The sequence below is a fragment of the Trichoderma reesei genome, assembly GCF_000167675.1.
Source record: "Trichoderma reesei QM6a unplaced genomic scaffold TRIREscaffold_9, whole genome shotgun sequence".
Lineage (NCBI taxonomy): Eukaryota > Fungi > Ascomycota > Sordariomycetes > Hypocreales > Hypocreaceae > Trichoderma > Trichoderma reesei.
The window spans coordinates 797,195-813,304 of record NW_006711156.1 but is presented as its reverse complement, the minus strand read 5'-3'; the positions used below and the strand labels follow the sequence as shown (position 1 = coordinate 813,304).

Sequence of the window (16,110 nt, the reverse complement as noted above, 5' to 3'; positions counted from 1 at the left end):
AAGGACGACAGCGGCTGGCTGGCTGGCTGGCTGGCGAGAGGGCAGCAGAGGCGGAGGAGAGAGGAGGGGCAAGCCGGGTGCGTTGAACGGTATCTCGGCCTCGACAGCGTTGTCTTGTCTGCAGTCTCTCGTTGGCTCTCTGTGGCCGTTCGTCTGGCTGTCTTTTTTTGGCTGGCCGGCCAGCTATGCTTGCTTCTGTGTGCCGCGTCTCGTCTCTTTGTTTTCCTGGATCTTCTCTTTTCCCAGCCTTTTTGCTGCTTAATTATTTTCCCCTCTTATTATCTCTTTCTCTCTTTCTCTTTTTTTTTTTTTCACTTACGGGCTTCCTCCAGGCCGTCTGTGCGTGCGTCCGCCTGGGGTGCGTTTTCTGGTTCTGGGTTTGTGGTTCGGTTCTGCGTCCGTGTCGGCCTCTGTTCCCGAGTCTCGTCTGTCTGTCTCGTCTCCTTCTCGGGGTTCGTGCGTGGTATCTCCCGATCTCGTGTGTTCCCTGTCGATCCCCTCTTTGTCCTCAGCCTCTGGTCTGTTCCGCTCTTTGTTGTGCGGCTGGCGGCTATGGCGGGCAAGGCGAGCTGGCTGTGTGTGGAGAGGGTTGGAATTTGGAGGTCGAGTGCATGTGTGCGGGAAAAGCGTGGAGGTGGTGGTGGTGGTGGTGGTGGTTGTGCTTTCCAGGTTCCGGTTCCCTGTCTGGGACGGGACCTACTGTACAAGTAATCCAACGTACGGCACCTGCTACTAGTAGTAGGCTGTCGGCGGGCTGGCTGTACAGTACATGTAGTGCAGGTAAGGTACTGCTAAGGTAAGGTAGGGCCTCTGCTCACACGTCACAGCGAGCAACAGCAGCAACTGATGGGTGCACCTCGCAGTCTATCGCAGGCGGTGGGCGGCAGGGGTGGGGAGATGGAGCGGACAGGCCACAGCCGGGGGGTGCAGGTGGTTTTCCAGCACTGGTCCAGGGATCAATCGGTTGAGTGAGTTGCAAAGTCTGCCCGCACAGTTGAGGTCCAGCGGGCGGCACAGAGGAGAGAGCGCTGTAGCAACCCGCTGCAGTCACTGTCTTCACTGTTCCTCGTTCGCCCTTCCAGGGCTCGACACAGCACAGGCTAAGGTACCTAGGTATTGATCACCTAGTCCGTCTCTCAGTGGGTGCGCCCTGGAAGAAACCTGGAAGGACTATCCGCAAGCGCTGCAGAACCAAGTTCGCGGCTGGGGGTGGCGCGCAGCAACTCTCTGGCTGGATTGGACGCCGCCTGGGCGGGCAACGAGGTTCCAAGCGGTCGCTTCTGGGGCAGCCATGAGGTGGCTTCAAGGTCTGGGCTGCGTGCTGGCCAGGCCACCCAAAATGCACCCGAAATGCGCCCCCCATGTCCCAAGCCGTCGCCCCCCGGAACCGCTTATTAGGGAGCGAAAAAAAGGGAGCGGTTATCCAGCACCCCAAACCTGTTATCCAGCACCCCGAGGTACCTTATTAAAATATGGCAGCCACACACAACTCGAAGTACCGCAATTGACGCTGAGTCAGCACTTGCCTCTAGAGTATCTATACCCTTTGGTCTAAGATTACGCCCCCCAAAGCAACCTCATTTATGCATGCAATCTGGAGAGAAAAAGAGCAATAATGGCTTTCTTAGCGCTTGCGCTTTTATGGATGTAATTTTTGTTTATCAATTAGCTTATTCAGATTGCGGAATGATGAGTGTTATGCTTGGACATATGTATACGAAAGTACCTTCCACTAGATTCTCGGGTGCTGGATAACAGGTTTGGGGTGCTGGATAACCGCTCCCGAAAAAAATGATTATGACGTAGGTGACAGGAACTGGAGGCTGGACAACGGCCCTAGTGAGCAGCCCCACGTCAGGGGTGTGAAGAAGAGAGAGAAAAAGCCCTTTGAGGTGTTTTTGTCGTTTTTCTTTGCTCAGGCCTGCTTTTCTCTTCCTTGTCTGTGCGACTGGCTGTGTGCAACAAGGTGGTGCTTTGCATTGCCTCGACAGGATTGAGAACATGAAGTAATAGCATCACGACAATAACGTACCTCTATTTACTCCTAGATACCTAAGGTACATACTTCCAGCAGCTTATGGTGTCGTGCTGGATTCATTCATGGATGCTTCTGCTGGCATCCATTGCACCACACAGAAGACCAGTAACAAACTCCACTCTTCGCCGGATGCATTCCCAGTGCGGTGGAAACGCCCAGCCCGCCGAAAAAAAAGCCAGGGCAGGGCTGCTCACCCGGACCTGTCCCCAATCATCTCGACGCAAACATGATCCTGAACCTGAGCGCTCACCAGGTCTGGGACCAAGCACAACGTACAGACGATACAGTACCTACATGTACCTTACCTACGGTACCTGATAGGTACGCATCACCTGCTGCTGATTCAGTTGGCAGTCCGCAACTCTGACCGCTGGTGCGGAAGTGATACATTGATAATACATACTTTGCTCGTGCCTCTCTCACTCCCTGGATCCTTGCCCTCATCAAAGCTCGCGTGCCGTTTCGCCAACTCTAAATTGCGGCCACGCGGAGCATCTCCCAGGCATCGCATCTCAGCTCCTCCGGCTTGGCTGCCAGGCTAAATGCAAACGGCGACTAGTCCTGTAAACGCTGCTACTGCCGTGTACATGTAGGTAGATAGTATCACATACAGTATCTCCTCCTCCAAGGCCATCCATTGCCCGCGCTCTACGGCGCTTGTCTGGATACATGTATGGAGCACACCAGCAGTTGTCGACGTGTCTGTTGCTGCTGTTATCACTGCCTAATGGATACAAGACGTGTCTTCCAGCAGCTCGTCCAGCAACTCACCACCTCGCAGGCGCCATACATGCACGTCACCTTGCCTTGCGCACAAACGCGTATCCAAGCACTGGCAGTCGAAGCTCACGCCATGCCCAGCCTCAGCTGCTTGCTGACCGCTCACCGCTGACAACAACGCGATAGAACATGCAATTCAATCAACACCACATGGACCAATAGCCAGCCCAGCTGAATGGCTGCGTGGTGCCTGTTTCAACCACTCGCTCAGCAGACTTGAGCGGTGGACGAGCACACGACTACGGGGAGGAGCAAGACAAGAAGATGAAGGCTAGGCACCTAACCTATTCCTTCACCTGAGCAAGACAAACGAATTCAGATACCGCTCACGAGGCCTCAACCCCGACAGACCGATACATGTACCTGGCGATGCTATACCGACGTACTGGACAGTATCACTGGCCGTGAAAAGCACGGTAATAGCGTAGGACATGTGCGTGGGGTCGACGGTCATCCATCCATCCATCCATCCATCTGCTCGGGCTAGGAGGCTGACCGCCGTAGCGATGCAATGGTGCGGCCCGATGCTGATTGATGCTTTACGTGCAGCTTCGGACCAGCCCTTGGGCTCCCGGCCAAAACCAGCCATGATGACCCCGTCAAGTTCGCTTCATATTCTGACAGTGGCCAAGGAGTCAGCTAGGATTCGCCAAGTCAATGCGCGTACAGAATACTACCAGTCAGTGGGTCGAGCATCGTCGTCTCGATCCTCCCGGACAATCAGCCAAGGGCCAGCGACATTGAACTGGAAGACGTTTCCCTTGTGCTTGAGGGACCATAGCAAAGGTGTGTTTGATGATGAGAGAGGCTCCCTCCGGGCCCACACCACGATTCAGACAGGGCGTCAAACAGGAGGCTTTTCCATCCCTCCCATCCATGGAGCGCCGGTGGCCAAGCCACGAGGCGGCCCTTCAGCCCTTTCCCTCGGAGATTGTTGGGGGCCCTGCAAGAAACGATCGAATCAGCATCCACATCCATCAAACGGCCACGAGCAGCCCTGCCTGTTTACCTTACCTACATGTACCTACCGACGTGTCTAACCAAGCCTTGGAGCGCCATGCAATGTACTGTACATGTGTGTACCTTATCAAGCATCGTTCTTCTCCATACCTCCCGTTGCGCTCAACTGCCGCTGGAAGCCATTGCCGACTGCCACTTCATATGCTCTCCTGCCCATCCGCTCCCTGCCCGTCTATTCTTGCAGTAATGCCATAAAGACTCAGGCCCGCACGAGTAACAACATGAAGTCCTGCACAACAAACAGCACACCTGCATAATCCCCTCCCAAACTCAATCATGCATCAATCCTGGCCTGGACACGAGGCCCTTCTGAGGCCGACGCAGTGCTACCGCCCGCAGGCGGACAGGCCAACACCGGGTACGAGGGACGAATCACGGCAACAAGAGGGCTTTGCCGGGCCATGTCGTGACGTACATGTAACTCATGCAGAACCCAGGCATCCAGATCACCTTTTTTTTCCCTCCCCCAACCCTCCTCCGTCCCTCCCCCCTCTGGCCAACGTGAGCAGAATGCCATGCCCGCCGGGGAATGGACCGACACGATCGACCGCTGATCTCCGTCGCTCGGAGATGGCTTGAGAGCCCATCTTGACGGCGCATCACCGCCGTACCGTTCGGGTACATGCGGGCAGTTGTCTCTCGAAAATAGGTACCTCGAGCATCAACCAGCAGAGCAAATGAAGCATGGATATTATAACATTCCCCCAGTCGGTACTTTATGCAACGGCGCAAGTAATCACTTCAGGCTTCTGTACGAAGTACTACAGTACTACATGCGAACACAGACGTGACATCAAATGTTATCCCCCACGGGGCCTGCGGCATCAACGTCATCTGTGAAGCAAGGCACAGCAAAGAAACAAGGGCCAGGCTTTGTGTGCTTCCACACACACCCCCGGTGCAGCCCGCAGCCATCTAATCTGCACACCTCGTATTTCATCTCCTTTTCTCAAAGACAAGCGGGGGAGGGAAGAGAGAGAGAGAGAGAGAGAGAGAGAGAGATAGGGAGTAAAAGGTTTGTGCTTCTTGACAACCTCATCGTCTCTTTGCCTACCTACATACATGTACATACCTGTCGCTGCTCCCGTTTTCCGTCATTTCATCTCCCGTCTCTTCCTCCCCCCCTCGAGGGTCACATGAACCTGGCGTGTGTACATTCTAGCTTGGCCGCAACCGAAGGGAACTACCTACGCTCCCGTGTAAACGAGACGAATCGGACGGACGAGGACAGGGGGGTAACGACGTACATACGCGGACATCACCTTGCCTTGTCCTTGGGCATTCCCCCCCCCCCCCCCCCTACCCTTTTTCTCAGAACGCATGATCTTCGCCGGAGCGAGGTTATTTTTAGGGTGCTTCTAATTAACAATGCTCCCGCCACGATATTCTCAACCTCCGTGAGGTGGTTTACCAGGTATGGCATTCTACAACAATTCACGATTCAGCATGCTATCACAACCAAGCATCAAATCCCGGCTCCTTCACCTGCGTGCGCGTCCCTCATACCCACTGGAATTGGCCGGCAAGACCTGCTAGGTCTCCTCCTGAAATTCCCAATCTCCATTCTCAGCTGATTGGCCCCCCCCTGCTCTGTAGGTACCGATCCTGTGGTAGATTGGATGACGATGGCCCATCCCGCTAGAGGAATCGGCCACCGATATATGGATCTATTGACGGGCAAGGATCCAATAAATTCCAACTCTGCCGATACCAACGAGTTTCTTCTCGAATTAATCATCTTATCGTCAAGACGACCTGGCGGGAGGCGATTAGTGCGAGTCAGCCGGAGAGAGAGTACAGTAGACGGGAGCAGCAGCAATTGCAAGCCGCGAGAACTTCACATCTGCTTCAACGCCGTCAACAATGCTCCCGTTTCCAACTGTGTCATCCGGGTACAGTTACAGTAGACACTTGACCATACAGCAACTACCACGAGCTATCTACAAGCTGACTCGTGCGCACAAGGACTCTAGGCTCTGTGGTAGCCCAACCTCGTATCGTCACCGTCGACCTGTAGGTATTACTAGTAGTACTATGTACTGTAGTCATGTATGACAGCCCGTTCCCACCGACAGCCAAACAAGGGCCCCCCCCATCAGAGACCAATAGCTCGGTGCAAGCATCACCGTACGGAATACTAGCTCCTCCTCCACGGGAAAGGCAGCCTCCGTCAGGCAAAGATGCAAGAAGAAAAAAAGCAGGACACGCAGTTCGCCGATGGCAACTCCCACAAGAGGCGCGGGAGCATCTTGTCCGGTCCTCCGGGATCGTTGTATCGTACTATAGTACCCACAACAGCTCAGACTCATCTCGTCCATGTCTACCTAACCCTTAGGAAGCAAGGAAAAATACTGACCCGCCCGCCTCAGAACCAACAGGTCGGTATAATAAGGTTGAAAACTTTTCCCTGTTGCTTCGGAATTCGCTCCGCTCGTTGGGGGGGAGGGGAGGCATACATACCTGAGGTTGTTGCTAGACTAACATTATCACCTCAGTTACAAGAACACCTGCTCATTACATGGCTCAGCTGGGAGAGTGATAGAGCACCTGATGAATGGCTGATGGATGATGATGACGATGATGGATGTGAAGCATTTCGCGGCTTATGGGATTTGCTTCTTTTTTTTGGGGGGCTCCTTTAATCTTCACGCATCGCACCGCCCGCAAAAGAGAAAAACAGGCAGGGCAGACGAGACCAAACTCCCCCCTTCAACTGAGACATGGAGCGGTTCAATACCGCTGGTGGTTGTTTCCTGCGGGAAGCCACCAAATGCCGCTACCCGAGAGAAAGCGTTGGCTTAGTGTTGGTGCATCTACCTTTATTTGTTCATTGCGCTTCCTGAATGTCACGATGCTTTTTTCTTTTTTTTTTTTTTTTTTTTTTTTTTTTTTTTTTTTTTGGGGTGTGTGGGGTGAACAGGAGCAGCGCGCAACGGTGAAGGATGGGGGAAAGCGGAAATGACGTAGTATTAGCTCGCTCCCGGAGTCCCGTCTGTTGTGGTAGGTACATAGGCAGTATTAGTAGTAAGGTAGGTAGTGGCATGGAAAGGAATGGGGGAGAAGTGAAGAAGAAAGAGTACAGTAGCTCAGCCGCGCTCTGCTGACGGAGGAGGTTTTCTACGCAGTTGATGGGGTGGTGGTGTTGTCCTCAGTGTAGAGCCTTACTCACGACAAGTCCCAGGATGCATTCTGATGCCCTCTCGGAGGATCGGTAGGTAGGCAGATGGGATATTGTCAGGTGGGAGAAAGGGACGGAGGTGAGAATGCAAACAAGAGCAGACGGGTAGGTAGTAGGCTGTGGATGTTCTCCGTTCGGCTCTCGGGAAGGGGAGAGAGGGCTTGTGCGAGCTTTGCGCCATAACCGCCCGATTTCTTAGCCTGTCGGCTGTCTAAGTCTTTTGTTTTTTCCTATTTGCTTTATAGTATCGAATGTCGAAGACTAATTGCTGGTCATCTCACTCGCGGCAAATGGTCTCATGGTCGGGTATATGTTCTTTGTTTTGTACGCAAATCTTGATCACACGGTACAGGAGACACGGGACCGTTTCTTGCGATTGCTTGAAGGACGAAACAAAGGCATGCGCCATTCCTCGGCAAAGAACAAGCCGCCAAAAGCCCAACAAAGTTGCGAGATGAAGCAGTAGAAAAAGCTTTGACGATGACTAGGTACCTACTAAGACGTTATTGCCCAGTCAAGCCAGTATAATACGAGTACAGTGATACTCGTACAGGGTAACCACCAAAGGCGCGCCTGTTTGGTCAAAAGGGAGAAGCTGGTGGGTGACGTCGTCGGTTGGGAGGGACTCTGCTGGCCCGCAATTGCGTCGGTGGCGTACCATTGGAGATCCTGGCCGAGTCCGCATTGGGGAAGTGGGATGGGAGAGGCACTTGCCTGATGAATTTCGTTGCGCATTAATATCAATATAATACAGTAGTGATATAGTTAAAGTACAGTATGAGGAAGGAGCCAAAGAACGTAGTGGAAGTGAGGCGAACTTTGTATCTTACTACCTTACCTTAGGTAGGCGCGTAAGGTGTGTGAGATGATTTGGAAGGAGTTTGGGGCAATGGAAAAGCGTCCCGGTTGATCCAGCACTGACAGTTGCTATTACCACTATTACCTAGGTACTAAGTCCCTAAGGTGCTACTAATTTCAGCAAGCGCTGCAAGTCAACAGACCGGTGTGATCCGTTAAAGCGCCGAGTTGCCAGTGATTAATCATCCTAAAGCCATCCATTCTTACATGAAATCGAAAAAAAGGGAGAATCGGAGGGTTTTCGACCTTGCAATTCTCCCCATCGGTAACCGAGACACGTCAAATGTCGCCGCGAGCATGTGATTGCCGTCTCTTGCAACGCAAAGCACTAGTATTACGAATGACAGAGCTTGGACCTTCAAGGGAAAAAAAAAAAAACATTGATTTAGAATGCCTCTTACTCGTATATCCTGATTTGCCGAATTCGTTATCTCTCTGCTCGCCAACCTCACGAGTCGTTGCTTTTTATGCCGGGTGACTAAGTACATAGAAGCGGATCAAAGCATTGAACGGGACGATCTTAATCTGTCAAAGACTCTATCTCACTCTATTAATAGAACTTCACAGAAGTGGGAAACCCCCGAAATGATAGAGCAAAAGCGACAATCATTCGGAGATTACTAGTACTGCTGATCTACAACTGCACGTGTTCAGTGATGTGTTTATTGCATTCGTCAGTTTAACAGCCCTTGTTTCGTGGCTTTGACGTGTAAAGTGGCTTCGACGCCGTCTCTCGGTAGTTGGGATCAACAATACCTAGCATTGCATTGGACCCGATCAGCTACTACATGTACCTTACTCACTACTAGGTAGTTGGATCACCGTGATGGACAGGAACATGCCCAGTTTTCCAATTTTCAGGCTCAAGCAGGATAACGTGACTTGGTCCTCTCTCTCTCTCTCTCTCTCTCTCTCTCTCTCTCTCTCTCTCCCCCCCCCCCCCCCCCCCCCCCCCCCCCCTCTCTCTCTCTCTCTCTCTCTCTCTCTCTCTCTCTCAAATTCTCTTGCTGGATTGTCCAGCGAGTCATAGATGAACATATGGACGAGGCAGGATAGGCTAGTTGCTGTAACTCTCAACGAGCAATGTCGAGCATAGAGATACTATTTCGTATTGATAGCATGCACCAGCAGAGGATCAGATTGTAGCTCGAAGGAAATAGGCTCTAGACCTTGATTTTACATCGCTACCTGACTGATCGCGTTCGTATATTGACGTGGTCTCATCGCACAACTGTAAAAGTATTTGCATTATGCAATCTGCAGGTATGAAAAGCATCAAGAAAGCGCAATCATCTCAGTAAAACAAAGGTAGGCAACATCAAAGCGGTGCTCAATCTAACAACCGGGCCATCAATTTTGGTCCATCAGCCACTCAAAGCGCAACACTCGGCCGGGCAAAACCCAGCTTCTGCTTCTGAATCCGGGGATAGACTCCAATGACAATAAGAGCCGACAGCACAAGCGTGGCCCACAGCTTAATCTTCAACACATTCTTGTTATAGTCCGTCTGGGTCGCGCTGTTGACGGTGGCCAGCAAGAGGGCCAAGACAAGGTAGCCACTGTATCGGTGATACTTCCAGACGGCCTTGGCATTGTTCTCGCCCCCGTACAGCTTCGGCGTGGCCCACATGGTGAAGCCGACGAGGTACTGCAGTAGAAGCACAATGGAGGTGATGACGCCGAGGTAGCCGTGCACCGAGTGGAAGTGCGCATTGTGGCTCTTCTCCTTGTTGTACTCGATGATGGTCACGCCGGCAACGAGGGCGAGAAAGGCCACCAGGTTGAGCAGGCCGTGGACGCGCTGCCCGAGGCGCTTCTGCTCGCTCGTGTGGGTGGGCTGGAGGAACAGCACGGACTGCACCAGCACCAGCACGGCCAAGGATTGGGCGAGAGGGTGTCCGGAGAAGAGGATGAGAGGCTTTGTCAAGACGCTAGCCCAGATGATGACGGCGAGAAGCCAGATGCCTATCTGTGCGATGATGCCAGTGCCTGTTGTTGTCGTTAATGTCGTGTCAGCGAGGGTAACATGAAGTGGTCCGATCCGCTACGGGCTAGAGGTAGGGTATAGTTCCGGAGCAAGACGACATACCTAGGACAAGGTTGTTGAGGGCTGACTTGTCCTCTTCTTGCGCAACAGCGCCGGGGCGGCCAAGGAGAGGCTCTGTCTCGCGGCTTGTAAGGCCCGTCTCGGAGCCGTTGGGCAGTCTTGCCGGTATGCCAGTAGAGCTTGCCATGGCGTCCAACTGGAGATGAGAGTTGACGATTGGATGCTGAGGGGAGGAGAAAAGCTTCGAGAGGCTGGTACGCGAACTTCTGATTACAGCTTCTATTGCTAGGCTTCAGGAAGATTGAAGTTGGCTGGTGGTTAGCGCTGGCAGAGGAATGGAGATCGATTCGTATATCTTAAGTCGTTAGCTCCCGAGAGTGTGAGCCACGATCGCAAATATTCTGGCAAGGAGGCGGTGAATCAAGAGAGTGGGAGAAAGAGAAAGAACTGCAGGACGGAAAGTGAAGCAACGCTTCGGACAAGAAGAAAAGTGACGAGTGGTTGATGTAGATTTCCAGCGAAGCACGTCATAGGCGCGCCGACTGAGGATTCCCGCTGTGGGGAACACGATGGACAGCAGCAATCGGGCCTCTGGGCCAATCAGCGACGCCGCTTAGCAACCAGGACGGAGCGCCGGCGGCCAAATATGGGGGCCGTAGCGCGGGGAAGCTTCTGAAACATTGCGCTGGAGGTGCTGAAGCTGCTGAAGCTGCCAGGGATTATTCTAGCGGTCGAGTGGACGCGAGATAAGAGGACAAACGAGTACGAGTTGAGATGGACGTATTAAGACCGGTAACACAACCTCATATTCGAGCAGTGATGCATCTCGTATATTGGCTCACGCAGTTGATGTGCAGCACTTCAAGTCTGACAACCATGCACAGACGTGTTCATGTTCAGCGGAAATGGCTTGTCACACTCGAGAGCTCAGCTTCAACGCTTCCTCTGCCCTTAGTCTTTGGACGCTGTGAAAGACTAGCGCTTGCTTTCACCTCACAGAACCTGCCTAAATCGCCTTGTAGGCATCTTGATGGGCTGGTAGGTACCGACGTTTGAAATTGGTGGAGTGATAGCATCCTTGTAGGTTGTTGTGTGCCTTGGCAACGGCCCAATTGGATCGAATTCAGGGTGGCTAGACTCTGTGCACACAATGGGGTGCACTGATCCATTTCCAGTCAACCCACGACCGAACTCAGCTTCTGCGGTCTTTCTTCTTTGAATAGGTATCGAAGATCAAGCACGTTCGAAGCCTAATTCCAACACTCTGGAGAGATTCGTTGGCTTGAAACTCCACATCAAGCGCTGCACCCCTTGTTGGCGATGCGCCTCCCCGCTTATCTGACCGGTTGACGCCGGGTCTCAGCGCCGGCCGGCTTCGGAGGTGGCCGATGTCGACAACCTTAGTAGCCATCCACAGCTCTTATCAGGCGGTCGGCGCACGAAACACCACGCTGAAGCAACATCCGCCAAGCCCTGCCTCTTGATTGTGCCAATTCCTCGCCAATTCACCCTCCAGCATCATACCAAGAGTCACTCATCGTCCGCAAGTATCGCACGCAATGTCTTCCTTTGCTGATGAGGTCGAGTACAAGCTCGATGCCGTTGAGGCAACGCAGCTGGCCGCCAACGAAATCGACAAGGCATTTCGCCCAGCATGCATAGGTTCGTGCCTCCGACACATCAATCTCGTCTTGTTTCAAGTCTTCCACTTTCGAATTTGCTGACGACGAGCTTCAATGCATCAGATCTCGTCTCGGCGGGACTCGGCGGCAAGGTCCTTGGCTTCTCAGACGAATGGTTCGCCGAGGCCAGCAACCTCCTAACTCCAACGGCGCCCATCAGCCAGCCGGGCAAGATGGTCTACACCGGAGCTTGGTACGACGGCTGGGAGACGAGACGACACAACCCCGAAGAGTTCGATTGGGTGGTGGTCCGTCTCGGTGTCGCCTCGGGCATCGTCAAGGGCGTCGAAATCGACACGGCCTTCTTCAACGGCAACAACGCCCCCGCCATATCCGTCGAGGGCTGCTTCAGCGACAACGATGACGAGGTCGTCTCGTGGAAAGGTGGCCGAGGCAAGTGGGAGACCATCCTCAACATTCGAGAGTGCGGCCCGTCACAGAGACACGGCTGGAAGCTCGACGTACCGACGACGAAGCAATACACGCACGTGAGACTCAACATGTACCCGGATGGAGGCATCGCCAGGTTCCGCCTGTACGGACACGCAGTCCCCGTGTTCCCCCAAGACAAGGATGCAGTCTTTGACCTCGCGGCGGCGCAAAACGGCGGCATTGCCATCTCGTGCAGCGATCAGCACTTTGGCTCCAAGGACAACCTGCTGCTGCCGGGCCGCGGCAAGGACATGGGCGACGGCTGGGAGACGAAGCGCTCGCGGGGCAAAGGCCACATCGACTGGACAATTGTCAAGCTGGGAGCTCCGGGCTACATTCAAGAGTTTCTTGTGGACACGGCACACTTTAGAGGGAATTTCCCGCAGAAAGTGGCCGTCCAAGGTCTGTCGTGGAAGGGAGAGGGCCAGCCCGAGGCGGACTCGGAGGGATGGATCGAGGCTGTGCCGCCAAGCAAGACGGGGCCTGATCAGGAGCACAAGTTTGCGTCTGCCATTACGGATGTGCCTCTGACGCATGTCAAGCTGATTATGATACCTGATGGAGGAGTGAAGCGATTCCGCGCATTTGGGAAGCGGGCAGTCTAGAATCAGATGCATGTGCTCAGGCGGTTTGTCGACATGTTGCGTTGGCGTAAATTCTACTTTGGCCTGTCACACACACACAGAAATGGGGAATAAACAATTACAAGGCAATGTACTCGATGATGAAGATACCAGGAATCACTAAATCATTGCACACAACCGTCACATCCACATACAATTGCGGTTGAAGTAATTGCTAGTAGGAGCATCTCGTCTTTGTTAATGCGAGTTCCAGGAGGATGCGCACGGACCATTATCGATAGCGTACCCGATGACGAACCTGCGAGTGGGCTAAGAACAGCTTGAAAGTGGGTTAGGGTACCTAGCAGATGGCCTTAGTAGACCGCTCTCTTGTCTTGGACCGCCTGGACAGTCCTCCCACGCGACTGCAAACCCGTTGAGCAACCGCGATTCCACACGAGCAGACGCAGAAGCAGAAGCAACGGCGTCTGGACCGATTGCGGACACGACCGGAACCCCCCCCGAACGACGACGCATCGCTCGACCGACCACCTGCAGGCTTGCGGCGTCTCATGAGCCAGGCACTCTGGCTCTGCCCCTCCTCCCACCATGGATCTCGGGGACTCTGGCGGCGAGGCCCAGCGACGGACCATTCCGGCTGACTTGCCCACGTCTCTGGACGATCGCAGACACGCGGCGGGAGAGTTTACGGTGCCGGAGACGGAGATGTACGATGGCTGGCAAGGTGCGTTTGGCGTTGTGCTGCGTTTGCGGCTTGTTCCAGTGGCGAGCACCTGCTTCCCCTTGGCCCTCCCCCCTTTTATAACCGACTTTCACATGATGGCATACGGCCTAGGGCCATACCAAACGCACTTGATTCCCAGGCTTTGAAGGTGCTGGACTCGCTAACTCCTGCCAGGCCAGTCCCAATTCCTCACATCGCCCGTGCTCGCAAAGCCCCTCAACTTTGGTGACCTCTCCCTCAACGATTCGAACGAAAACGACTTCATCGACAGCGGCCCCAAGGACAGCGACGCCAGGCTGATGGAGATGCTGGCCGCCCAGGCCGCGCACCGCAACGAGGCGGCGCTGGAAGACGAGGACGCCATCATCAACAACGACAAGATGACCGAGTCCGAGAAGAAGGACATTCTACAGAGAGCACTCACCATGGCTGCCAGCAATGGCGACACTGAAAGGGTCAAGAAGCTGCTCGAGGGCGAGGCGAAGCCCTTTGTGGACGTCAATCTTGCCGACGACGACGGCACCCCCGCGTTGATCTACGCCAGCTGCTTTGTTCGTCGCGCCCCAATTGTTGTCAAAGGAGGATGCGGGTTTGTAGCGACTCATTTGCTAATCGGGTACCCGTAGGGTCACGAAAAGGTCGTCGAGGCTCTCATTGCTGCCGGTGCCAACGTCAACCAGCAGGATCGCAATCAATGGACGCCTTTCATGTGGGCAATGACGAACCGCCACAAGGGCATCGCGAAGCTGCTGCTGGACAAGGGCGCATCTTCGGAGCAAAAGACGTCGTCCGGGCGGACCGCGTTCGACTTTGTTCCTCCAGACAGCGACATGTCGTTTTACTTGCATGACAATGGCTACACTATCGGGAACGCGGGCATGGGCGGCGACTTTTACAATCCCGGCTTCTCACAGGACCGCTTTGAGGAGGAGATGGCGGAGAACGAGATGCGGAGACGACTGATGATGGAGAGTGCCCGCGATTTGGAGGTTGATTTGGGAAACGTTGGCATGGACGATCAGCCAGAGGTAAGTCAAAAACTGTTGCCGCAGAGCACCCAAGCTTCTTCCTCTCTCCTCTTTCCCCCCCTTCGGACTCCTTTCTTGTTAGCTAACTCCATCATCAATGACCAGACGATGGACGACTTCGAAGAAGAACAGCAAGAGTTTGACTGGAGTCGCTGCCTCCACGACCAGATGTTTGTCTTCCAGGAGCACGAACTCGATCGGATACTGGATATCGTCGTCACCAAAATGACGCCCCAGCGGTCGCCGTCGCAGAAGCCGGTACCGGCAAACATGATCTTTCTCAGTGCGAGATACGCACATTACCACGCCAGTCCCGATCTGCTGAGACGACTGCTCGTGTCTGCAATGCAGCGCATCAATGCCGTTGTCGAAAAGTCCCAGTGGGATATGACCATTTTGGCGTTTTGGATGTCCAATGCCACGCTCCTCCTACACTACCTCAAGAAAGATGCTGGATTGGTGGAGGCGACGACCACATTCCAGGCACAGCTGGCTGAGCTGATCAATGAGATTTTTGTGCTGATTGTCCGGGATGCCGAGAGACGACTGGACAAGGTCCTCGATCCTGCCATGCTAGAGCACGAGACTATCCCCGGATTCGAGGATATCGCCTTCCAGAATGAGTGGAAGATCTTCAAGAGAAAGTCTACGGTCAAGGAGCAGCCTCTCGAGAAGCGCTACCGGCCACCGTCTCCCAAGCAGAGAGCAAAGCCGGCTCCCCGAAATGTCACTTCCCTGCTGTCATCGACGCTCTTCGTGCTAGACCTGTACGATGTCCACTCAGTCATCACGGCACAAATCATCTCTCAGCTTCTCTACTGGCTTGGGTGCGAGCTGTTCAACAGGGTCATGTCCAACCGCAAGTACCTCGCCAGGACAAAGGCCATGCAGATCCGCATGAACGTGTCCATGGTGGAGGACTGGGCACGAACAAACAATAGACAGGCGGAACACTACGAAGGCGGCGAGATGGACTCATCGGGCGAGACAACAATGGACGCGGCCAAGCGACACCTCGCCCCGGTGATTCAGCTGCTGCAATGGCTGCAATGCTTCTCGTCGCTGAATGCCGATGACCTGGAGGCCCTCGTCGACACTCTTCAGCAGTTGAAGAGGTTGACGCCGCAGCAGCTGATTCATTCCGCCACGCATTACCGACCCGAAGTGGGCGAAAAGGGGCTGCCGGCTAGCGCGATGAAGTATTTGCTCGCGATCCAGAAAGAGACTGCGCTCAAGAAGGATCGGCGTCAAAGCACGACAGAGAGCCTTCCGAGCACGCCAGTAACGGGCAGCTTCAATGGAAACGGGCTGTCGACCCCGAGGAGCGTCAACATGAAATCGCCCAGCATCAGGGGCGCCGATTCAGACGACGAGGACAGCACGCCAAAGGGTCTGCTGCTGAACCCGGCTTACATGCTGCCCTTTGCGCTGCCGTCGGTCACGGACATGCTTGTCTCGTACGGGGCGGGCTTTGGAGGCGTCAACAGGGAGCGGGAGCGCAAGTACATTCCGACTGTGCCGCCCGAGTTTTTGGAAAAGCTGGAGGTGAATGGGACGCGGAACCCGCCCATGTTCCAGGAGAAGGATTGGGAAAATGAGGAGGTTTGAATGGAGCTGCAGATGCTGCATCTCCAGCAGAAAGACTGACGGGCGTCTTGAAGGGGAGAGAGTAGGTAAAAACACTGTGGTTGGCATCATGAGGACACACACGAAAAGCCTTGTCAACGGTGAGCGTTTGT

At 54.1% G+C, this 16,110-nt stretch overlaps 3 protein-coding genes across 3 annotated transcripts; 1 reads left to right on the top strand and 2 right to left on the bottom strand.

Moving 5' to 3' along the window:
- Window positions 1-183: 183 nt before the first annotated feature.
- Window positions 184-1,293, bottom strand: TRIREDRAFT_107464 (uncharacterized protein; the record flags this gene model as incomplete). The annotated part of the gene is made up of 4 exons (XM_006965307.1): window positions 184-254; window positions 320-699; window positions 819-1,100; window positions 1,193-1,293. The coding sequence occupies 4 exons, from the start codon at window positions 1,291-1,293 to the stop codon at window positions 184-186; spliced, it is 834 nt and encodes a 277-aa protein (XP_006965369.1).
- A 7,953-nt stretch (window positions 1,294-9,246) lies between these two features.
- On the bottom strand, window positions 9,247-10,108 carry TRIREDRAFT_107463 (uncharacterized protein; the record flags this gene model as incomplete). Its single annotated transcript, XM_006965306.1, has 2 exons — window positions 9,247-9,863; window positions 9,964-10,108. 2 exons carry the CDS (start codon window positions 10,106-10,108, stop codon window positions 9,247-9,249), a joined length of 762 nt encoding a protein of 253 aa, XP_006965368.1.
- Window positions 10,109-11,412: 1,304 nt separating this feature from the next.
- On the top strand, window positions 11,413-15,979 carry TRIREDRAFT_78010 (uncharacterized protein; the record flags this gene model as incomplete). The annotated part of the gene is made up of 7 exons (XM_006965439.1): window positions 11,413-11,583; window positions 11,667-12,601; window positions 12,773-12,836; window positions 13,176-13,343; window positions 13,518-13,894; window positions 13,970-14,371; window positions 14,477-15,979. The coding sequence occupies exons 1-7, from the start codon at window positions 11,481-11,483 to the stop codon at window positions 15,977-15,979; spliced, it is 3,552 nt and encodes a 1,183-aa protein (XP_006965501.1). The 5' UTR covers window positions 11,413-11,480.
- Between the last annotated feature and the right edge of the window lie 131 nt (window positions 15,980-16,110).